This window comes from Colletotrichum karsti, assembly GCF_011947395.1.
Source record: "Colletotrichum karsti strain CkLH20 chromosome Unknown Scaffold26, whole genome shotgun sequence".
Taxonomy (NCBI): Eukaryota; Fungi; Ascomycota; class Sordariomycetes; order Glomerellales; family Glomerellaceae; genus Colletotrichum; species Colletotrichum karsti.
In genome coordinates, this window is record NW_024065926.1 from 573,558 (window position 1) to 596,185 (window position 22,628).

Below are 22,628 nucleotides of genomic sequence, written 5' to 3' on the forward strand. Positions count from 1 at the left end.
ATTGAAGCCATTCTGACGGGGAGGTCCTATTTCGGCCTACATCAGCAATCGCAATGTGTTTCCCCGTGTCATTGTCTAGATAAGATGTGCAAGATGACATCCTTGCCTTATCTGCCCCTTGCGCCATCTCCTCTATTCAAATCGAGCACGACAAGGTCAGGTTTGTGTGATGTATTTCGCATTATGTCTGTGGGACACAAAGGAATGCAAAGTAAAGTAGTAAAAGATGATCGCTCTACAGTGTCCCGCGAAGTTCCGACATAGAGCCAGCTTCCGGAACTTCTCCATGCTGTTCAGCACTTATTCCGGTACTCCCGACCGGGTCAGATTTCCGCTGATGTGGAGATTAGTGAGACCAACGGCCCCACTGACCTCTCCGGTCGGCCCCTCAGAAGGCCGCCCGCGCCGTATGACACACGGAACGATATGAGCAGTTGAAAACTTTCATAATCGCCAGTTTTCCCAGGTACCTATTTCCAATCTCACGGACTCTCGTTCCTTGCCTCATTCTTCAAACGCAATAGTCTCTGGAACGAGCCTAAGGCTTTGCCCTAACGTACCGAGGAAACTTGACTGAAGCTGCAAATCTTTTCCTGTGCTTCAACACCCAATCAGTCAATGTTGTTACAGTGATATCACTAAACATTTTTCCCTCTGTCAACCGTAATCCCGAAATTCCCAGTCCAGTGTGGGGATTCTTGGTCAGCGTTTGACGCCTCGGTCAGCTAGTTGCAGGAATGTGTTCGGCCATAGGCGCCTAAACGTCAGCATGATGCTTAATCCCCGAACATTGCTGATCTCCCGCTAGCAATTACGGGGCTTTCGAACCACCACTTGAATGATCGATGACGTTCATTGAGCCGCTCAGGTTGTTGGTCGAAGGTCGAAAGGAGCTTTCACATAAAGTCACACGAAGTTTGCTCGGTCAGTTGCAACAGCTGTAGATCTCCCTCATTTCCACTTATCACAATTTAACAAGCGGCCTCGACTCTCAATCATGGCACCCAAAGGACTCGCGATTCTCATCGGCGCCGGGCCAACATCAGGCGCAGGTATCGCACGCACGCTTGCCAGCCCCCAGCACGGTAACCTCGCCGTCGCCATTCTCGCCCGTAACCCAGATAGCCTCAAGAACCTTGCTTCCGAGCTCAAAAAGTCATCGAACGGAATCGTCCATCCGTTCCCAACGGACACCCAGCCCGACAACCTTCGGAAAGCCTTCCAGCAGATTGCCGATCACCCCGACTTCAAAGATCTCAAGCTTAAGCTCGCCATCTACCATGTCAAGAACTCCAGCAAGAAGCCGTTCCTGGAAGAAACTGCAGAGGCGTTCAGCGACACGATGAACACGTACACCACCGGAGCCGTCGTCTTCGCCCAGGAGGCACTGAAGCTCATGTACGCGCAAAATGGTGGACAGACACTCCTCGCCGACACTGAGGGCGCGAAGAAGGGAACAATCATCTTCACAGGAACTCTCGGTGCGATGCGTACGAATGCGCAATATGCGGCCTACGGGGCTTCCCGTGCAGCGTCCAGGATGGTGGCGCAGGCTATCGCAAAGGAGCACAGCAAGTTCGGAGTGCAGTGCGTTCATGCCATTGCAAATGGGGGAATTGTTGACGAGGATAATGCGGATACAACGACCGGCAAGAAGATGAAGGCAGAGGATGTTGGCGAGTTATACCTTTGGCTCTCGCAACAGCCCAGTTCGTTGTGGACTCACGAGCTTGACATGAGGCCAGCGCAAGAGTCGTTCTAGTGCATCAACTTATATTAATCGAAGACAAAATTATCTGAGATCTGAGACTGACCACGTTCGAATATCCTCACAGAGGCAGCCTTTCTGTCAGTTCTGTCTGGTTGCCACCAGCTTGAACGTCCTTCGGTGCATGTTCTGAGTACAGTGCTTCTCATCAATTAGAAGTGGAAATGTTCACACAAGATACGCGAAAGATCGCTCCAGGGCGTAGATAGGAACTTTGAAGAACATAACAGTCGTAATATAACTATACGCTACGGGATTCAATACTTCATGTAAAGCCACGTCCCAAAACAAAACTCGCTGTTAAATGAGTGACTGCTACCTCACCAGCTCAGTTGCGCGTTGCACTCCTCGTCGTAATCGCGTTTGCCGGCCACTTTCACAGGGTCGATTTCGCAAACACCAATGTTGAACACACACGTCGTCGCGGGATCCAAAGGGATCGCGTCCTTGAACGGATCCGCGTAGAGCTTCTTTCCGTTGTCGTCGAAGCACTTGAGCACGCTGTCCAGGAAATCCTCCTTCTTCAGACCGTACTTGTCGGCGAGCTTCTTAGCCGTATCATCCTGCGCACCCCACGTGCCGTAACGCTGCAGAACGTATGCCGTGTTGGTGCCCTTGTCATCGGCGACGCACTTGGCTGCGTCGCTCTCGATGCACGGCTGGGCACCGATGAAGCGCATTACGTAGTACCGACTGGCTTGAAGTGCGAGGCCTAAACCGAAGCGCGTCATGGTGTCCGTAACGCCCTTTTGCAAATCTCCCTGCGTGACGTTCTGGTGGACTCCGAGAAACTGACCTCCGGAGAGGATGCCACCGATGCCCGACGTCTTGTCCATCACAGGAGCGTCGAGGACGGTTTGCATGGAGGTCGCGATGGCGGCTTGGTACTCCTTTACGACGGCTGCCAGAGAAGTGGCGGTGTTGCTCCACGTGAGGAACTTGTCCGTCGGCGCTGGGGGTTTGATCTGGGTGAGAAGGAAGCCTAGGCCGCCTGTCACCGCCGACTTCGCCGTATCGAGAGGGCCGGTCAAGGGGATGGCGCCGAGAACTGTAGTAAACATCCTCCCGATCTGAATCAGTGGTGTGACGTTGTCCACGGGGTCGGGAATGAAGTCGGTGACCATGCCGGGGAGGGTGTTGGAAATGATTCCCGAGGCGAAATCAACCGCCTCGTTGAGCGCGTTCATGTAGCTGTTCCAGTTTTGGATGGCCACCATTGCGTACCTATGCAGGCGTCAGATTTGTCTTTACTCCAGTTGTGAGTCGCAGACGGGGACTTACCAGCCAGGAGGTTGAATCGGCAAGCATGGCTGGCCAGCATTACAGAAAGAACTCATACCACTGCGGCTGTCAGTCTCCTCTGTTGAAATGTCGTCAAAGTAAAATCAAGGGCGTACCAGAAGAAATTAGGTGCACCAAATGAGTCGGCTAGAGACTGAATGTTGTTGGTCTTGGTCTCCGTGACATTTTTGGCCACCCAATCAGAGAGGAACTTGTCCAAGTTGAGTTTCGTCCAAGTTCCGGCTTCGAGAGGATCCGTGGGACAAGAATCGGCGCCTTTGCCAGTGCCCTGGGGTAAAGGCGAAGCCAAGGCGGCCGATGCTGAGAGTGCAAGAAAAATATGCGGCCTCATGATGCCGACTTTGTGTTTTAAAGAGTGACAGCGCCGTGTGAATACGGACAAGGTAAAAAGCGAATGGCAAGGTCAGCTTTGAAATGAGAGTAGTTGACTATTGGTGAAGAACGAACAAGATAGACAGACGAGAGGGCAAGAGCCGGTTCATTTTATCATAGAATGGCATTGCATAGAGAGTCCAGAATCGTGACGATTTGGCAATGATTCGGCGGATGTCATGCCGCCTCTTCCAAAGTTCTAATTTACGTCGAACGTCAGTCCTATCTATTGAAAGCTTGGCCCCTAAGAAATAACTTGTGGCCTTTAAGATGGCTCTGTCGTTGTCATCATGAATTTTCATTGGCTGAAAGGATGAGGACTATAGCAAAGCTTAGCAGAATAGGAGCACGAAATGGATGAACTCCGCGTCCGCGCCCTCAGCTGTTTAATGCATGGATATTGAACCCCTTTAGACTAGACGGGAAGGCCCAGGTAATGCCCACTGTACATGAACACAGAGGTTATCGGCTCAGCCCTGTCAGGACCAAAATAACGTTAAGGTTGACAGATACGTCGCTAGCCTGTCAGGGTCAGCCTAGGATGAAGATCTCCTTTTCCCATTCAGCCTCCTTTTGGCCCCCTCAGAAGTGCGGTCCATTCGATTGGTGGTGGGGGTATTTGAAACCGTGACTGACAGCGCTCGGTCTCGTTTTCGTATGTCAACAGCGACTTGGAGCTGTGTGTTGACAGGCTTGGTTATCGTGGTTACACGATTCATGCTATTCTTCGCGAATAGACACAAGCTGAGTCTTGCTTGTCATTTCAGGCACTATTCGCCTTCGCTCTGTGGAAATGATGCGCTCGATAGTTCAGGGATTCAGTTGTCTTCTCATCTACTCAGTTAAATCGGAGTTTTTGCTGTGTTCAACATCCTTAATACATATGACTATTCAGTTATGGGCAAAATACAGAACATGCGTAGGAAGTCGTGGTCAAGTGTCACACAACATCGGAAAGCTATGAAGGATGATATAAACGAATCGGCATAGTTCAACTCAAGAATTTGATTATCATTCCAGTTCTGCAATGCGAAGCCTGTGCATCATCTATTTCTTGGCCGGGTTTCTGGGACCATCAACTGCCTTCTCTACCGTCCCTGCGATACCGTCGTGCTTGGCGTTGAATTGGCTACCAATCGCACCGTCCTTGGAGAAGGGACCGCCGATCTTCTCGCCTATTCAATAAGTCAGCGCTGTGTACCGCGGGCTCTTCAACGCAGAGAGGACTTACCAATCTGGCCAATGTTACCGTCGGGGTTGAATTGCTTTCCAATAGCACCCTCAGATGAGATGATGCTGGGGTTTGAGGGGCTGGAGTCCTTCTTCTCGCCGGCGGCGGAAGCAGCGTTGGAAATCGGGTTGTTGGAAGCCATTTTGACGTTTGTATGGATGGTAGATGTAAGGGGTTGAGGTGGGAAAGTTTGATCTGTGGATTTGTATTTGAACATCTATTTTTCTTCAAGTTTGGGAATGATTCTTATAAGTCATAAGAAGGCATTTTTTCCCGCTGATGCGCGTCATCTTTGACGCATGCCTGGACGCATTTCGTGATGACGCCTTGATCGCTGAAGAAACGATGACATCATGTAGCGGTAACTCGAGTTCTGCGGTCTGAGAACACCCCCAAAGGCAAAGTAGCATGCGACTCTTCAAAGCCTCAACGACCGGACTCGGACCCGGGCGAAATTCCAAGCTTCGTCCACCGCATGCAGCTTGAGAATCCAATGTTCCAGCTCTTCGAGTCGCAAGACATGTGCTTTTCCGCCACATGGCAAGCCCCTTGCGCTAGACTCGATCCGAATAAGGCAGGGCGATTTGTATCGGCGATGATCAAGGTCCTAACTCTGGGAAACAGATCATGGTGTCATTACTGGGATGCGAAGGGACATATCGATTGTGACTTGTCCGATTTACCATCCGGGACATTCAGTCAATCGTCCTCAGGGAAGAGACATTGTGCAAGCCGTCTGAATCCTTGAATTGCTTAATTCCCAAAGTCCTCATCGTCCTGAAACCACTATGCTCTCCCATTAACAACATCAGCAACGATGGATGGATGGATGTAAAGTCATGCCAGCATTGCTCCGGAACTCGGAATCCGGTCAGCGGGGTCCCTATGGCCCCGGTTACCGGTGCTCGCCCGGCGATCTCACGGCAGGATGACATGTCGCATTCCCAGACTGTACCCATGCCATGCCGTCTGAACGACAACCGCACAAGCATATCCTTGCCATCATCGCAGCTCCTCATGTTCACTTTCAACGAGTTGCTGTATCTCAGTAGGGTCGTCGTGTATTCTTCGTTACACAGCCGGCCGGGATCATGGGATCATGGGATCACGGCGGAAGGCGGGGGGCCACTTCCCCATCCCGAAATATCCACACTCTTCGAGCAGGGCCACCCTTGCCCTTGACCTTGTTCTCGAACCTCAACGGGCACCAACAACGAGGAAAGATAGGGCACGCAACCCACCTGCTCCGACATTGGAAGTGCGGCCTCGTACGATGCCTGCAGATTGGGACTTGAAGAATGCGACCTGGTGTTGGTGCCGCTTGCAGGTTTCTGTCTCACGGTATTGATGGCCGTGATATCTTCTGGCACTGGCTCGAGTGACGGCTCCTGCGCGGACGATGTTGATGGCTTGGGCCGCAGGCGAAGGAGACAGCGCAGGAGATGCAGACTTCGTGCTGGTCTGTAGTGGTTCCCTTTCTTGCTCTGCATCGTGGAGTTGAAGAGTCACCAGTCAAATGTTCGACGACAGGAGACAACCAAGACGTGCATCGTATCAGACGCATGAGAAGCCGTTCTTTTCACCGGGTGGGTTTCTGAGGTCACCAGGCCTCTGAACGTCCGGCCTTTACGGCTGGTTCTCATACAACGGAGGCTGGATAAGATGGTGAAGAGAATTATCTACTCTTTCCCCAGGCAGTTGGCATCGTGAGTCTCTGAATCTTCGTAAGGGCTTACACACGAGAATTCCACGCCCTGCCGATGCGATGCAACATTGAACCCCGCCCAAAGCACCATGAGCTTGATAGAATGCTTGTTCACGGGACCCCGGTTCGCTAGATTCTCGACCCCGGTCCAAGGGTCTCCGTTCGTGAAGAGGCGCTGGCCGAATAGCAGGAGAGAACCCATCCTCTCACTGCAAGAGATGGACCCCTTCATTCGTCGTTGCAAGAAGTCTTTCAGGAGGTGCATTGTGCGTCTGAAAGGGTATCGTGGGCCGAGGGACTTTGGGAGATGGTACCCATCGCCAGAACACGCCCCAGAAGCCCCTCTCCAAAAAGGAATTCGTTAAGCCAGCCAACTCAAGTGACCATTTGGCAACAATAATGGAGAAAGCAGGTTGATATCCAGGCCAGGTGCACATACAACTTGCTCGTCTCCCTCCTCGGCCGAAGCCTGTCTCATTCATCTCACCTCGACACTGACTCTGCGTCCGCTTGACCTCACACCCCCATGGCTCCCCTCAAAGTCCTCATCGCAGGCGGCGGCATCGCAGGCCTCTCGGCAGCCGTGGGCCTCCGCCGCGCCGGCCACGACGTGCACGTCTACGAGCGCTCCGCGCTCAACAACGAGATCGGGGCCGCGATCCACGTCTGCCCGAACGCGGCGCGCGCGCTGCTGGCCTGGGGGCTCGACCCGGTCAGGGCCAGGTTCGTGCTGGCGCGGTGCAGTTTCCGCGCCCGGGGCGACACGCTGAAGAAGTTCCACGTCGGGACGGAGGACTACGTCGAGGAGCGGTACGGTGCGCCGTGGTACTTTGCGCATCGGGTCGATTTGCACGAGGAGCTGAAGAGGTTGGCGACTGAGGATGGGGATGGGGGTGTGAATGGGACGGGGGCGAATGATGTGAACGGCGTGAATGGGTATGCGAGGGGTGGTGGGCTGGGACGGCCTGCGACTGTGCACTTGCAGAGTGAGGTTGTGAAATATGTGAGGAAAAACTTTTTATGGTGATAGAGGCGTGAAGCTGAGCTCTTGTAGGATCCCGAATCGGCGACGATCACGCTGGCTTCCGGTGAGGTCGTCACTGGCGACGTTGTCATAGCCGCGGACGGCGTGCACACTATTGGTGTCGAGGCCGTCCTGGGTCACTCGAACCCGGCGGTGCCTCAGGGGCATTACAACTTCTGCTTCCGCTTCCTCATCTCCACGGCCGATATTGAGGCGGATCCGGTGACGAAGTTCTGGACTGAGGGGGACGATGGTCGTATGAAGTTCTTGGTTGGAGACAAGAAACGCCTTGTCTCTTACCCATGCAGAAAGTGAGCAGCCTACACCATATAAGGGATGAGACGGTGTACTTGGATGTTGACTTGAGCAGCAACGAGGAGCACAACTTTGTGGCCATCTTCCACAACGACGATATCGAGTCGACAAAGAAGGAAGACTGGCATGCCTCTGTTGGCAAGGAGAAGTTGCTTCAGAGATATTCGGACTTCCACCCGAGTGTCCTTGCCATCCTAGAGTGAGTTCATAAACGAGTTCATAAACCTTAAGATGAACAAGACTGACTGACATCCTTTAGCAAAGCCACCGAGGTGAAGCAATGGGCTCTCCTCTACCGCGCTCCCATTCCGACGTGGACAAAGGGCAAGATGACTCTGGCTGGCGATGCTGCGCACCCCATGCTGCCTCGTAAGTGACATCAATGGTAAGATGAGTAGAGAGCCCAACTGATGAGAAGACTGCAGACCAAGGCCAAGGAGGAGCGCAAGGCATCGAAGACGGCGTCGCTCTCGGCATCGCACTTGCGTGCGCAGAAGCCAAAGACGTCGAGGCGCGTCTGCGGGTATACGAGAAGATTCGCAGAAACCGCGCCAGCGTGATGCAGATATTCAGCAACGCGGGCCAGGAGGAGCCGGAGCTCATCCGGGAGGAGGCGTCCAAGTTCATCCCAGCAGAGAAGGTGCCGAGTAAGTTAATAGCAGGGACTGGTGTCGTAAGTGGTTGACTGACTGTGATGCAGAAAACCCTGAAGAGTTCTTCGCGTACAATTTTGGATACGACATTATCCGGGACAGCGTCCAGCAGGTGCAGAATGTGGATGCGTCGTTTGAGCTGCCGTCGGCGTTCTTCCAGAAGGTTCCTGGCAAAGGAGTTTACCCGTAAATCGATTGACTGTTTGAGGTACTTTCTGAGTTCCGTAGGTGACAGTTTTCGATTCGGTTTTGATTCCTCGTGTACCGAGCTGTTCATGCGGGGGGCGCGTGACATTGAAGACCTGAAATGCCATTCACCTTGTCAACACCTAGATTGAAGACCTTCCAACTCGACGCTGGACGGTACTGTGACCCGTAGCCAATTCAAAGAGATTCGTTCTAGAATTTCGCTGGGGTTCTCGATAACCTGGCTCGGTGACTCGCAGCTGCAGCGGGCCGACCCAAAGACGGCCCAGGCCCAGCCCCAGGCCTTCCAGCTAGACTTTTCCGTCACGATCGGGCGAAACGCGGCACCGGCGGCCGGGAGCATCGGCCGTCAAGGCGGTCAGCGAGAAACCGGAGCAAAACACACACGACAACAACAAGATAAGAGACACGCGAGCTTGCCGATATGCCAAGTCAGATGCGCTGTCGGGTACTTTGTGCATCGTTGGCTGCGGCAATCTGACCCGGATGCGGCTCCACAGCAAGCTTCCCCGCCAATCGCTAACAGAAACGCGGGCGGGCAGCAGAGCTCTTCCCAATGGAAAGCTGCAAAAAAGCTGCAACAGCTGAGGTGCGGTGTTTTCCTCTCCATCTTCGGCCTGCCGGGCACAGCTGCAGCAAGTCTGGAACCACCTCGGGCACGAATTCCTTGCTGCTGACTGACCCTCTTTCACCGACCTTTGGCACTCGTCAAAAATAAACTTACTTACCTCCTGTGTCCGGTTCCGTCGTCGTCGACACATTCTTTTAAACTTACCACCCGGGACACACACACACACACACACACACACACACACACACGGACGCACACACAAACCATATACACGCCACCCAAAACCGAAAATGGGTAAATCATCGACGTCGTCCGCCCGGGACTCGAAGCGGGACGTGACCGGGAGCGAGACCTCCTCCCTCCGGTCCAGCACCCGAGGCCACGATTCCTCCTCCTCTTCCTCCTCACGACGCCGCTCACGATCCCGCTCCCCCAAAGCCCCCAAAGCCCGCCGACCAGCAGAAATGCCTCGCAAACGAAAGTCGACCGGAGCAGAGACCTCCAGCCCCAGCTCCAGCCCCAGCAGCAGCACAGAAGTCGCCACCAAGAGCGACAGCAACGCCAACGGCAGCACCTTCGGCATCTCCCCGACCGCCCTCTTCAGCAACCTGCAGTCCGCCTACAGCGTCTTCCAATCCCTTCCGAACCTCACCGGCGGCAGTGCTGCCGCGGCGACCGCCCCCAATGGCGTCCTCCCGCCCTTCACGACCTCGTACGAGCTCGCCCTCCCGGACACACCCGTGACGAACCTCCTCAGCCCCTCGAACCTCCGCCTCCCGGCGTCGCAGGACGTCCTCCAGACCCGCCTGGCCACGAACCTGCCGCGCCACGGCAACGCCTACGCCATCCTGCTGGTCGGGACCCTCCTGACGTCACACTGGTTCATCCTGACGGCCCTCTTCGGCATCGTCAAGTTCGGGCTGTTCATCCAGTCCTACAACGGCCGCGACATCGCCCGGGACCTCGGCGTGCGCAAGTACGCCTCGAGCCAGGCCATCATGTCGGGCTTCGCGGCGGCGGCGGCCCTCGTCGGGCTCTGGGTTTTCTCGTCCGTCTTCAGCGTCGTCGCGACCGTCGTCAAGGTCGCCACCCTCGTCCTCGTCCACGCCGCCTTCTTCGAGCTCGACGAGGCCGCGCAGAGGAAGCTGCAGCAGCAGAGAGCGCCCAGCGTGTCGTCGGCCTCGGGGGTGCCGCCGCCGGTCCTGAGGCCCGCGGGGACAGCGCTCTCGCCTCGTGACGCAGTTGCCCTCACTAGCCAGCTGCGGTCTGTCAGCGAGGGGCACCTCAGCACTGTGCACTCGAACGGGAACAACGGGTGGTATGCCGGAGAAGGGTATGTCGGAAGCAGCAGAGATGACCAGTACGCTGCGATGCCGCGGTCGTCGCGGGCGCTGGACCAGTTCCCGCCCGGCCGAGTCGAGGACGAGGATGAAATCGATCGAGGTGCATCGTGGGGTTTTAACGAGGCTGGAAGGCCGCAGAGCTACGCTGGCAGGTCTTATTGATTTAGATGACAGCGTCAAAATTGAATCCATGGTTGATGTTGAACGGTTCATGGTCATGTCGAGGCTAAAACGGGCGCTAGATAAAAATAGGACCTTCATGCCCAAGCATTCCCTGTGGAAGGAAGTCTTGAGGGCCAGCAAATGAGCTTCACTGGATTTTCCTGGATGGGTGAACCACGATGGACCTTGTCAGACATTCACTCGATTTACGCGTCAAATTGGCAATATTTCCAACGCGACGGGCTGTACAACCAACCTACTACACTGCCATCACCAAATGAATCAAGAGTCTTCCTCTTCACGACCACTGACAGAGCAGCGGCGCGCAATGAAAAAGAGAAAAAAGCCTGTCAGACGTCCATCGACACCCACCCCGTCCGCGCGCCCAAGGGCAAGACCGCGAGCGGGGACGAGATCATCACCGCTCTCTATACAGCCCGCCCCGACCGAAGCCGGAAGCGAGACCGCCATCCTCGCGGACAGATCGAGAGCAACCAAGAGTTCTTCACTCTAGGGTGTCGAGGATATCACTCATCAACCAGGGTGGAATCTGTGGCTCCTTTAGGGAACCTAGAGTAGGTCGAATACTATAGAAATGATTCTCTGAAGTATTGTCGACATGAAGAAAAAAAGAAGAAAGAAAATCCTAAGAAGCGCGGGACGAAGGCGCTGTTTTATAGACGATGGGAGACGGGCGGTGTGGGGTCTTCAGGGGGCCGCCATCAGTAAAATTTTCGGGCCAATGAGAATTCGGGTGGGTGGTCGGGCACGTACCACGGGGTGCCTGGCCAGGGTGCAAACTCTTCGCTCGCGGTGAATTGGGAGGAAAGAGCGGGTTTGTAGAGGTGCCTGGGTCGCGATTTCTCAGGCATTCACGCGAGTGCAGAATTTTCTCTCCTTCAACTCGCAATTTGGGTGGAAAGTGCAGTGCTGTTTGGACGTGTCGTCGGCGATGATGAGTCTTCTCTTCATTCAGGCCCACGCGAATGTGTGGTCGACTTGTCTCGATCTTCTGTGAGCCTCGATTTCTTTCGGTAGGTATAGTCGCTCGATTCCAGGCACCCAGCCAGGCGCAATAATTCAGTCTCTTCAAAGCGCTGGCAGGAGTCTTGGGTCAAGATGAACCGAATCGTTAAGCCTGTTGCTGTTGTCGTGGCGCTGTTGGCCTTCTCCTCTCTTAACCGCTGCTCGGTCTCGAACAGCCTCATGGCCGTCATAGGCATGATGTGCTGTGATGCTTTCCCATGCTTCTTAACTTCCTCGCGTTCTCTTCCTAACGGTCTGCCGGCCACGTTATCCTGCGTAAAGCTGCCTCAAGGCTTGTGAAGTTCTCACACTAGAACGCTTGCCTCTTCTCGCTCGGCAATGATATTGCTTCTCATCACCATCGGCGTGGTATACACCTGTTCCGCATCGCGATGGTTAGTTTGGATCATCCGGTCCACTGTGCTTGATCTTTGGGATGCTGGCGATGTCTGAAAAACGGCGTTCAGCGAGAGATGCCTGTTCGTGAAAAACGCGTCGACTGAGAGTCACTCCAGAGGCAACCGGCTTATTGTCTACCGCATAATGAAGCCTAGGGCTGCGAGCCACTATTATGATCAGGTCATGTATGTGAAGAAGGTTGGATGCAGGTGTTGGAAGTTTAAGCTCGTGATGGTTTCCATGCATGGTCCAAATAAGGCAGGTGGGGTTGGTGATGAGTCTGGGGCACAGCAACAAGTGACTGCGTCCTTCCCGGCAGTGTAGATCAGGCAGAGACCCTGTTCATTGCTTCGTTCACTTCTCTTCAACGTCTTCATCTTTCGTCGTGTTCCACCTCCATCACAGCTCGTAATTCTCACCAACATGGTAGACTTGCCAACACGGACAGCAGAGCAGGTCGATGAAGGCAACATGGAGAAGCGCCTGCGGTCTCGAACATATGTTCATGACGACGCCGTCGCAGCATTCAACGGCAAAAGCCTCCCGCACAGTCTAGGCAGAGAGATCACCCGCCTATGCGTCGTCCGGGGCATCAGATACCACGCCGACTTCTGCTTCGGCCCAGCCGCCGAACTTCGCGGGACGCTTCCACTCTTCACTCGCGCCCTCAACGCCAGAGCCATCATGAGCAACAGAATCCCCGACATGGACCCTGACCGACCCGCCGAAATGCCCTATTGTATTTGGCATCCAGACCTTCCATCCGAGGAAACCCTCAGAGAGCTCGTCCGGCGCTTTCCCGTCATGGCGTACCAGGCCGGGCGTGCTTGTGCTGTTGCCGGGCACACGCAACTCTACAAGGAACTCGCCGACCAGATCCTGCCCGAGGTGGCCATCGCGGAGGAAGCGCGCGAGAACGGCAACCTTGAGATATTCAACCTCATCATGGGAGCACCCTGCCGATACAAAGTCTTTGACGATTACAGCCGGACCATGAACACCGAATCCCCCAAACCGGCTTTCCTGAACGGAGATACCGCGATTCGACCTTACTTGATGGAGACCCAAAGGTTTGAGCCCCCGATTGGTCGCATGGACGACGAAGAAGGAGACTCCGAGCCCGACGACGACGAGGTGAGCCCGTGGTCTCTCGGTCCTGAACGGGGTTTCATAGACACCATGTTCAACATCACCGAGGACATGAACATCGATCTTGACGGCAACGGCGGCACTCCTGGTTTCGTCAATCCGGTAGTCCCGAACATCGACGACGAAGGGCTGAAGCTTCTTTGCGAGCCACTTCCGGCAGACTTGACAACTTGCTTCAAAGACTTGCTCATCCTCATGGCCGCATATTACGGTGACATTGATCGATATCATCGCCTGCGACGCCCTTGGCTCCTCAAAGAAGAGATGGGCTGTATAGTCCGTGGTATATGTATGACGAAGTTCTTCTGCAACAAAATTTCCTCGCGTCTAACATGATTATCAGACCACAACACTCTCTTCGCGAAATGGTGGAAGACACAGCCCTTTCCAAACGGCGTAGATTGGCACATCCGTGAAGCCATCTCGGCCAGAGGAATCATGGACAACGACCTCTCCTACATTTTATCACAAGAATGGGCCTGCCCTCGGCTCATATGGTATCCAGTCGTCCCAGCCGATTCGACCTACGAGGCTCTGGCCCGTCTAGTCCCCCGCATGAGGCCCAGCGTCGCCCGCGCCGCCATCTACGCCAACAGACAGCATCTGTTCGACGCCCTCATTTCCGGGGACGATGGCGGCGACCCCGTCGAGCCGAGCCACGGACTGTTCAACGAAGCGCGTCGAAGCCATAACGCACATTATCGAGAAACGCTGGAGCGCAAGGCAAGCGAGGTTGGTGTCGATCTGAACAAACTCGGGCCCTGGCCGGACCCCCTGGTACAGGACGTGCCGAGCTACATACACTGGTTCAACACGACCCTGCCCGCGCCGCGGCTTTCGATTGGAACCGCCAGGCGTGATCATGATTCGATTTACAACGGCATGTCGTGTAATGCCAGCGGAGTCGAGACGTACATCTCGATCCCCGAGGAGTGGAGGAAGGCGCCGGAGGATTACGATGGGGACGAGGGGTATATCGAACTAGACTATAAGGAGTGGCCGCCTGGATTCGTATAGAGGGATACACACAAGTGAAAAATAAGTCATGTAGAAGGCTATGAAGAAGAAAAGAAAAAAGAAAAAGGCTTCAAGCAGGAGAAAAGGGGTTCGAACTCACGAACTACAGAACTAGTTAACCACGACGCTGGCTTCAGCTGGTATAAAGTGGGTGGACCTTTAATCATAAGGGACTCTGCTGAAATCTAATACCATTCACTTTAGCTAGTAGGTTGCTGGTGAAAACTCAACTGGCAGAGCACACCCCAAGGATGATTTAGCCCACCTCACTCACTTCTCGGAGGACTTAATTGTTGGCCACGATGATAATGTTGTATAGTAATACCCGTTTTCAGCGGGTTATTATTTTCGATCCGAAAAGATGGTCTACATTGTCTGCAGTGTAAAAGTCCCAAACAAAGAACGATGCCCACCCTCGTATCGTTCCATCTCTAGCGAACATCTCGGATCTAAGCATCTCAAAACACTCTTTCCTCCAGACATACAGACTCATCCATCTCAACATCCTCACATCACTCATCCTCCCGATACAACCCCTCCTCCAAAACCCATTCCCTCACCCTCCTCCCAAGCAACCCCTCCAACACCACCCCGTCCCCCGTCCTCGCGGCCTCCCTGACCTTGGTACTACTCACAACGACCTCCCCCTCCCCGGAAACCATCTCGACCCTCTCCCCCCACTCCCTCCGGCCCCCGACCTCCTCCAACCCGCCGTCCCTCAACTTCTCCAGATACCCGACCTGCTCCTTCTCACCACCCCACTCGTCGTCCACCCTCATCGTGACCCTCAACCTCGACCTCCCCAAAAACGGATCCAGCGCCCTCCGGATCGGCCTCTCCCCTTCGTCGGACGCCTCGCCGTAGTACTTCGGGTTGAAGATGCGTATCAGCGTATCGAACCCCGCCAGATACACCTGCTCCACCTCCCTCGGATAAACCCCCGCCTCCGCGACAGCCCTCGCCTTGTCGTGGAAAAACGGCATCGTCGTGAGCCCCAAATCGACCTCCACCCCCGCCCCGCCGACGTCCTCCAACAGGTCCTCCGCAAAGGCGCACATCAGCCCCAGCCGCGTCGGGAACGCGACCGGCTTCGGCTTCTTGTCGGCGTTGTTGACGGCCAGGAGGAGGAGCAGCCTCGCGCCCTCGTCGTCGTCATCGCCGGCGGCGGCGCGGACGGCCGAGGCGGCCATGCGCAGGTGGGCGCGCGTCGGGGGGTTGAAGGAGGAGTCGAGCACGACGAGGCGCTTCAGCGACGGCGGGGGGCTCCGCGGCGCCGGGTGGGTGGTGGTGTCATTGCGGTGGGGGAGGGTGCAGAGGATGCGGAGGGGGACGTTGGAGGTCTGGAAGGAGGCGAGGGAGCGGGAGAAGAAGGCCGTTAGGGCTTTGCGGGACATTGTTTCTTGTTGTGACATTTTGAGGGTGATGAATGTGAGGTGAGATGTCGTGTATGTCACTGCAGTCGGGGGTGGTTGGCGCGGATTCGGCTACCCCTCTACGTGGGGGTCGAGGTAGATGTGGGGTAGTATGATGTTCCACTGGACTCCATGTCAGGGGTAAATGTATGCAATAAATGGTTGTATCAACAGATTCTGGTATCGTACAAATACACATTCTATTTCCCTTTAAGCCCTCTTCTGTGGGCTAACGAGCAAGCTAGACGTGAACAGCCCAAAGGCGAAGAAGATACCGATACCGACGAAATTCAGCACGGCGTTGATCCACGGCGGGACCCTCTGCCTCGTCGCCAGGTCATCCAGTATCCGCTCGATCCTCTCCGCCATCTTCTCCTGCCCGAACCCGACCCTGACCCTCTGCACGCCGTCGCTGCCCATCTTCTCCAGCTGCCTGCTGCTCATCTTGTTCAGCACCGTGTCCATGACCTTGGTCCACTCCCCCACCTGGTCCGGCTCCCGCAGCCACCCGGTGGTCCCGTCCATGACCGTCTCCGTCGGGCCGCCCGTGTTGGCCGCCAGGACGGGCACGCCGGCCAGCATCGCCTCGAGGGGCACGATGCCGAAGTGCTCGTTGGACGGGGTGTAGACCAGCAGCTTGGCCGACTTGAGCAGCGAGTCCTTGAAGCTCGAGGGGATGGAGAGCAGGAACAGCACGGGTATGTCCTCGGGCGCGGAGAGCGCGGTGATGATGTTCTTGGCGGTGAACGACTCCAGACCGAGGTCCTTGGCCAGCTTCTCCAGCTCCTTGTGGTAGTTGAAGTTCTCCGCGCTGCGCAGGTCGTAACCGCCCGCAATGACCAACCGCGTCCCTTTCCTCTTCTCCTTGGGAAGCGCGGCAAAGGCCTTCACGGCCAGCGCGATATCCTTCTTCCTCTCGAACCGGTTGATGCTCAAGATGATATTCTTATCCGTCCACACGGCCTCCTGCTCCTCCTCGGCCTTCTTGGGCGCGATGTCGACGCAGGGGTAGACGACCTTGAAGTCCTTCCTCTTGGCGAGGGCGGGCCACGCCCTGGTGGCGACGCCCTTGGTGAAGCCCGAGTTGACGGCGATCTCGTCGGCGAAGCCCATGCTCCACTGCTCGACCCAGTCGAAGGGGACGCGGTAGACGCGCTTCCACCAGCGCTCGCGGCCGAGGGCGAGGTACATGTCGGGGAAGTGGCAGTAGAAGAGGATCGGGGCCTTGGGGACGAGGTACTGGAGGAGGGGGAGGCCGGCGGAGAGCTGGTCGACGACGAAGAAGTCCGGGTCGAGGGACTGGAGCTCGCGGGTGAGGTAGATGTGGAGGAGGAGGGTTATCTGGCGGGCGATGGCGCAGAGGATCGTGAGGCGGCCGAGGATCGACTGGGGGAGCCAGTCGCCGTGGACGCGGACGTCGAGGGTTCCTGTTGGATCGTCTATGTTAGTCTGGTTTCGAGAGGCTATGGTGGGAGCCGAAGGGGAATCGTACCATCGCGAGCTTCCTCGAAGCAGTGTCCCTTGTCGCAGTGGCTCGTAAAGATGACGACCTTGCAGCTGCGGTTCTGCAGGCCAACAGCGGCGTCCACGACGAGTCGCTCGGCGCCGCCGATGCCCAGGTCCGGGTGGAAGAAGACCACAGTCCGCTGGTCCTGGTCTTTTTCCGCCATGGTCGCGCGTCGTTGAAGTGGGGAGAGGTTTGTGTCGCAAGAGTTGGATCTCCTTGGGCAAGAGGACAGAAAGGCGACTTGAGACGGTTTACGCAGCTCTAAAGTGGGACGAGGGGAGCTCTGTGGATTCTTCCTCATGATTGGTCAACACAGAGTGGATGAAGGCCTTACATAAGACACGCGCAGGGTGCAGGGATTGGAGTCCGGGGTGCAGCAGAAGCGCCAAGGTGGGCGGCTGTTTTGGCCCTTCACATGTGAAAAATGTCGAGAAAGGTCAAGAGATGACAGACATGGGCACGTTCATTGGACGATTAGCGCCGTTGGCAGGCGTAAACTTGGGGTATCAGCCGAACAGCCGCCCTGCATTTGGTGATTACCTTCCTTGTCGCAAACCGTTTCCCGAGCCGAGGTTCATAGGTGGCTTACAAGTGAACTCAGACTTGACATCTACCTTATTTTGTCCATCTCACCATCTCTATCATCCGCATCTAGAACATCTATCTGTGATCAAGAGACATCCATACATAGCTAGCAGCTGTCATCCGAATCACCCGACTTGAAGGCATCTCATCCATCCAAACCCCATCTCTCACCAACGGTCTCATCTCTCACCACCACCGTCAAGATGGCCTCCCCCCTCTTCACGATCCCCATCCCACCCATCGAATCCCACCAAGGCGGCTCGATAGTCTGCACATCCCCCTCCCCCAAGGTCTACCTCCTAACCTGGTCCTCGCCCCCGGACAACCGCCTCACCACCCCCTTCTGCCGCGCCTTCCTCGCCGCCCTCGACCTGATCGAGTTCTCCCACCCGCCCGGCATCCTCCTGACGACCTCGGCCATCCCCAAGTTCTACTCCAACGGCCTCGACCTCGAACACGCCTTCGCCACCCCCGGCTTCTTCCCGGACCCCCTCTACCGCATGTGGAAGCGCCTGCTGACCTACCCGATGCCCACCGTCGCCCTCATCCCGGGCCACGCCTTCGCCGGCGGCTTCATGACCGCCATGCACCACGACTACCGCGTCATGAACCCGGCCAAGGGCTTCCTGTGCATGAACGAGCTCGAGTTCGGCGCACCGCTGAAGCCGCCCATGAGCTCCATCTTCCGCATCAAGTGCTCCCCCAGGACCTACCAGGAGATCGTGCTCGAGGCCAAGAGGTTCGCGGGACCCGCTGCGCTGGAGGCCGGGCTGGTCGACGCCCTGGGCGGCATGGACGAGGCGTTGAAGCTGATTGCGGACCGGAAGCTGACGGAGAGGGCCAAGTCGGGCGTGTATGGCGTGCTGAAGATGGAGATGTGGCGGGAGAGCGCGTTTTACCTGAGCAAGGAGGAGTACGAGGGTGAGGAGGCGCGGTGGGACGCGAGGGAAGCCTGGGAGAAGAATCGGATTGACGAGGGGAAGAAGTTTGCTGCGGACTGGAAGGCTGGCAAGGCCAAGCTGTGATGCTCATGATACTGATGACTTTTGGACGACTCACCTCACGTTTCGAAATTGTGGTTGAGCAGTTGTGAATCAACGCTGTAGAGATCGTGTATTGTATGTATGTAAAAAGACGCTATTCTGACTAGCCTTCCCAATCGGACAGAGGGGTATCATGGATGTCCGTCAAACACCAGAAATGCACCGTCGCGGCTCCTCCGCGCCTGCGAACTACTCCCGCACCTCACGACTGCTCCTCCGGCGCCGCCTCGACTTCCACCTCCGGCTCAGCCGCTTCACCCTGTACGGCGGGCGTCGCTGCACCCCCGCTGACGCTGGCGCTGCCACTGCCGCTGGCCTTCTTCGTCCTCTTGGCCGCGTTGAAGTCTTCCCGCTCCCTAATCAGCTGCTTCTCTGCTTCGATAGCCTTCTCCCGGCGGGATTCCACGTCCTCTCTCTTCACCAGCCTCCTGAGTGCGTCTGATGCCTTGATCATGTTATCGATGCTGATGGCGTGGTTCGTCATCTGGTGGTTGATGTACGTGTAGACCGCCGCCGGGGTATCACACTGCAAAAGCTGCGACTCGTTGAGCTTGAGCAGCGCCAGGGCCACTTGGAACAAGAAGGTGCTTCCGTCGTTCATACAGAGCACCACGTCCCACACACGGAACAGGGCCTCGGCGCAAAGGCAGTCGGTGAACACGCTCAGAAACCATTGAAACGTGAGTGCTTCGAGCTCGACGACAAGCTCGTCGAAGTGCTGTGACAGCTTCGGCAAGACATCAGCTACGTACTCCCGCAGGACACGCTGGTCAGCGCGGGAGGTGAGGAGGTCGTCGTAGTATCCGGCAGGCAGGATGTGCTCGATGATGCTGGCCAAAATCCAAAAGGCGTCCTCTGCTGATGGCATAATCAGCAGCAGGTTCGCCGCAATGAGATTCATGCCCTGGCAGTAGCCGACTTTGGGGTTCCGGCGGGCGTAAGCCAGAAGAACCTCCTTGAGCTTGGGCACGCCAGGCCCCTTGCGGAAGAAGATGTTGTCGGTCAAAGTACGGTTGATGTCCATCTCAATCTGAGACTCCACCTGAGGGTCGTCATCTTCGTCGGACTGGGCGATGATGTCCTGATAGTATCCCGGGATGCGAAGGGCAGTGGCGCCAGAGCATTCAGACCACACCTTTGCACGGAGGTTGACTGGGATACCGCCGAGGACCAGATTCTTTAGTTCCGTCCGTTTGGCGCGGCCGACTTTGCCCTTGATGCCAAGACCGGTAATACCGATCAGTTCGCCGTCGGCCATCGCTGCCTCGGGTAGGTTCACGGCGGGTTTCTGGTATCGAGCCTCGGCTGCGGCTGCAGCGGCTGCAGCAGCCGCCTCGCCGTCCCGACGCCTCTCGGCTCTGACTTTGCGCAGAAACTCGTTCCAGCGTGCTGCCTTCTCTCGCTGAAGGGAGTCGTGGAGCTCGCCCATGTGCTGCAGAAGCAGCTTCACCGGCTCAGAATCGTCTCTAACAACAGTCCCCGAAGCCGAATCCGCCTCGACGGGCGGGGCCGCGTCATCCACAACGGACGTTGTCGCGCTCGCAACGGGTATGAAGCCCCGCTCGTCGGCTGTAATGAGACCCGGCGACTTCATTCCCAACTCGCCCCCCTCGAGCACCTCTAGAGATGGAGCGCTCAGTGCGGGGGTGTGAGACAAAAGCTCAGTCGGGAATGTTGCCAGCTTCAGGTAATCTTGCCACTTCTTGGCCTTGCCTTCGCTTGAACGCTCCTCCGCAGAAGAAGGGCTGCCGGGTCGTTCCTCACTTCCTCCAGGGCTCGGGGCCCCCTCCTCTTCAATCATCGGCGGGGACAAGTCGGAGCGTCCGTTAGACAGCATCTCAGACCGGCCTCCTTGCTTAAAGCGGCGGGCCATTTGCGTCGCTTCACGCTGCCTCTTCTTCCTTCGCTGGTCGTAGATAAATCCGAACCGGTCGGTCAGATACTCGCTACCGACATAATTGTTGTAAATATGTGTCAAAGTCGGGGGCTGCGTCTCAGGCGGGAGAATCGCATCCATCTCGACCGGACCATAACTTTCCTGGCGGTTGGCCACAGCGCTCGTAGGGCTGCCAGTCATGGTGTCCCATCTTTCTTGGGGTTGCGTTCGGACGGTGGCCACGTTGGGAGGTACGTTATTTGTAGGTCCAGTCCTGCGCATCGCCATGAGCGCCTTCGGTCCTCCCTGTGTCGAAACTGCTCGGCTTGACTGAGAGGTCTTGGCGCTGGAGGTGGACGACGCTCGTATTGTGGACTGCGGCTGGGTGGCACTGTTCGACCTTCCCCTATTCGCGCCTCCCTCGCGCGTGTTGAGAGCACCTCCAGCGACCAGCCTCATGAGACTGGCGGCGACCGAAGAGGAGGGTTTGCGTGAGCCGGGCGGGCCTGACTGGATACTAGAAGCCCGGCTGGGAGTTCTCGGCGGCACGCTCTCCGGCGCAACACTTTCTGGGGGCGGGCTGAAGAGGTCGTCCTGCAGACCCGGTCTCCTGTCCGCGTACGATTGTCCTCTGACCACCGCAGCCGGCCTCGTGTCGTCGCCGTTGACGCTGGTGGGGGCGCTGTTCTTCCGACTCGTGCCGCCCCAGAGGTAGTCCTTCCAGCCTCTGCTCGTCCCCCTGCCGTCAGGGTTGGAAGGCATGGTGAGGCTGCTTGCGCGGATGGTCGCATCGTTGGCATCAGTCTGACCAAAGACATTGTAAATAACAGTATCCTGCATGGCATCGCTCATGAGGTCCGACAGACCGCTCTCGTTGCGGTGGTTGCCGGGGCGAGAAGCCTTGATCTCGCTCTCGACGACCCGCAACTTCTTCTCAAGGTCCATATTGGTGAGGCCGCATTCAAGAATGATCTTGCGCAGGGCCCTCTCCCTCTCGTCGGCTTTCCTCCTTAACAGGGCGATCTGGGTATCGCGTTCGGCCAGGTCGGAGGCGACCTGCCTGACGAGAGGCACAGCGCCGTGCCTCGCAATCAGGCGGCCGATGTGTTCGTCGTCGGCGTGGTGCAGGGCACCGGGGATCTTGGTCGTGGAGATGGGAGAGTCCTCGAACAGGGCATCGCGGGCAGCCTGCTCGGCGGCGGAGGTGCTGCCGGTAAGGTTACCCAGCAGGTTGAAGGCGGTGGACCTGGTGTCGGAGATCTTGCGGACGGTGGCAGGCGGCTCGGGTTCTGGCTCAGGGGGCGTCGTTGGATCGGGAGGAAAAGAGTGTTTGGGGTTGGGCGAGCCGGGCGAAAAGGAGGGGAAGCTCGTCAGGGACTTTGTTTCGGAGGCGGCGATGCTGCTGGCGGAGCTCGAGGGCTGGGAGTTCAGCTTTGAACGTTTTCCGCGGACGGTGGAAGAGCGGGCGCTCTTCATGGACGTTCCGCTCTGCTGGGAGACGGAGCGCTCAAGGGCGAGAGAAGGCTCGGGTTCCATGGTTGGTGTTGGCGGGCGATGACACCAAACGTCATGGTTTCAAGCGAGGGCAGTCGGGTATCGTCGAAGGCCAGCTGAGGCGCCGTGGGAGATACGATCGGGGGGTTCGTCGTGGTGTTATGCCATGCGGTAAAGTAAATGCTGTGAGAAGGATGTAGAGTAAGGTAGCGTAAGGTAATGGGCGGTAGTTGTGGTGTTTGGTAGAATAAGGGGAAGGGCGAGATGAAGAATGAGTGTAGTCGGCTCCGGGAGGTGTAAGAATCGATAGTACAATAGCAACAGCCCGAAACGGGATGGATTGCGCACAAAATACCTTAGGTACCTTAGGTTACCTACCAGGTAGCGGGCGGGCGGGACACGCAGCAACGATGACGGTTTATGCAGTCAGTCAGTACCTTGAGACCTTCCCGACAGGGATTCCTCCT

The 22,628-nt window shown here is 56.6% G+C and overlaps 10 protein-coding genes across 10 annotated transcripts; 5 read left to right on the forward strand and 5 right to left on the reverse strand.

Annotated features, from left to right (window-relative positions):
• Window positions 1-997: 997 nt before the first annotated feature.
• CkaCkLH20_08100 (short chain dehydrogenase reductase family) lies at window positions 998-1,762 on the forward strand (the record flags this gene model as incomplete). The annotated part of the gene is made up of 1 exon (XM_038890815.1): window positions 998-1,762. The coding sequence occupies one exon, from the start codon at window positions 998-1,000 to the stop codon at window positions 1,760-1,762; it is 765 nt and encodes a 254-aa protein (XP_038743998.1).
• A 326-nt stretch (window positions 1,763-2,088) lies between these two features.
• Window positions 2,089-3,401, reverse strand: CkaCkLH20_08101 (uncharacterized protein; the record flags this gene model as incomplete). Its single annotated transcript, XM_038890816.1, has 3 exons — window positions 2,089-2,992; window positions 3,050-3,109; window positions 3,166-3,401. The coding sequence occupies 3 exons, from the start codon at window positions 3,399-3,401 to the stop codon at window positions 2,089-2,091; spliced, it is 1,200 nt and encodes a 399-aa protein (XP_038743999.1).
• Window positions 3,402-4,489: 1,088 nt separating this feature from the next.
• CkaCkLH20_08102 (uncharacterized protein) lies at window positions 4,490-4,815 on the reverse strand (the record flags this gene model as incomplete). Its single annotated transcript, XM_038890817.1, has 2 exons — window positions 4,490-4,617; window positions 4,674-4,815. The coding sequence occupies 2 exons, from the start codon at window positions 4,813-4,815 to the stop codon at window positions 4,490-4,492; spliced, it is 270 nt and encodes an 89-aa protein (XP_038744000.1).
• A 2,089-nt stretch (window positions 4,816-6,904) lies between these two features.
• CkaCkLH20_08103 (salicylate hydroxylase) lies at window positions 6,905-8,560 on the forward strand (the record flags this gene model as incomplete). The annotated part of the gene is made up of 6 exons (XM_038890818.1): window positions 6,905-7,381; window positions 7,433-7,713; window positions 7,773-7,916; window positions 7,977-8,086; window positions 8,143-8,364; window positions 8,418-8,560. The coding sequence occupies 6 exons, from the start codon at window positions 6,905-6,907 to the stop codon at window positions 8,558-8,560; spliced, it is 1,377 nt and encodes a 458-aa protein (XP_038744001.1).
• Window positions 8,561-9,438: 878 nt separating this feature from the next.
• On the forward strand, window positions 9,439-10,653 carry CkaCkLH20_08104 (uncharacterized protein; the record flags this gene model as incomplete). The annotated part of the gene is made up of 1 exon (XM_038890819.1): window positions 9,439-10,653. One exon carries the CDS (start codon window positions 9,439-9,441, stop codon window positions 10,651-10,653), a length of 1,215 nt encoding a protein of 404 aa, XP_038744002.1.
• Window positions 10,654-12,501: 1,848 nt separating this feature from the next.
• On the forward strand, window positions 12,502-14,244 carry CkaCkLH20_08105 (uncharacterized protein; the record flags this gene model as incomplete). The annotated part of the gene is made up of 2 exons (XM_038890820.1): window positions 12,502-13,516; window positions 13,571-14,244. The coding sequence occupies 2 exons, from the start codon at window positions 12,502-12,504 to the stop codon at window positions 14,242-14,244; spliced, it is 1,689 nt and encodes a 562-aa protein (XP_038744003.1).
• A 512-nt stretch (window positions 14,245-14,756) lies between these two features.
• On the reverse strand, window positions 14,757-15,656 carry CkaCkLH20_08106 (cytidylyltransferase; the record flags this gene model as incomplete). The annotated part of the gene is made up of 1 exon (XM_038890821.1): window positions 14,757-15,656. The coding sequence occupies one exon, from the start codon at window positions 15,654-15,656 to the stop codon at window positions 14,757-14,759; it is 900 nt and encodes a 299-aa protein (XP_038744004.1).
• Window positions 15,657-15,866: 210 nt separating this feature from the next.
• CkaCkLH20_08107 (uncharacterized protein) lies at window positions 15,867-17,326 on the reverse strand (the record flags this gene model as incomplete). Its single annotated transcript, XM_038890822.1, has 2 exons — window positions 15,867-17,083; window positions 17,149-17,326. The coding sequence occupies 2 exons, from the start codon at window positions 17,324-17,326 to the stop codon at window positions 15,867-15,869; spliced, it is 1,395 nt and encodes a 464-aa protein (XP_038744005.1).
• A 625-nt stretch (window positions 17,327-17,951) lies between these two features.
• CkaCkLH20_08108 (enoyl-CoA hydratase/isomerase) lies at window positions 17,952-18,773 on the forward strand (the record flags this gene model as incomplete). Its single annotated transcript, XM_038890823.1, has 1 exon — window positions 17,952-18,773. One exon carries the CDS (start codon window positions 17,952-17,954, stop codon window positions 18,771-18,773), a length of 822 nt encoding a protein of 273 aa, XP_038744006.1.
• Window positions 18,774-18,993: 220 nt separating this feature from the next.
• CkaCkLH20_08109 (TBC domain-containing protein) lies at window positions 18,994-22,203 on the reverse strand (the record flags this gene model as incomplete). Its single annotated transcript, XM_038890824.1, has 1 exon — window positions 18,994-22,203. One exon carries the CDS (start codon window positions 22,201-22,203, stop codon window positions 18,994-18,996), a length of 3,210 nt encoding a protein of 1,069 aa, XP_038744007.1.
• Between the last annotated feature and the right edge of the window lie 425 nt (window positions 22,204-22,628).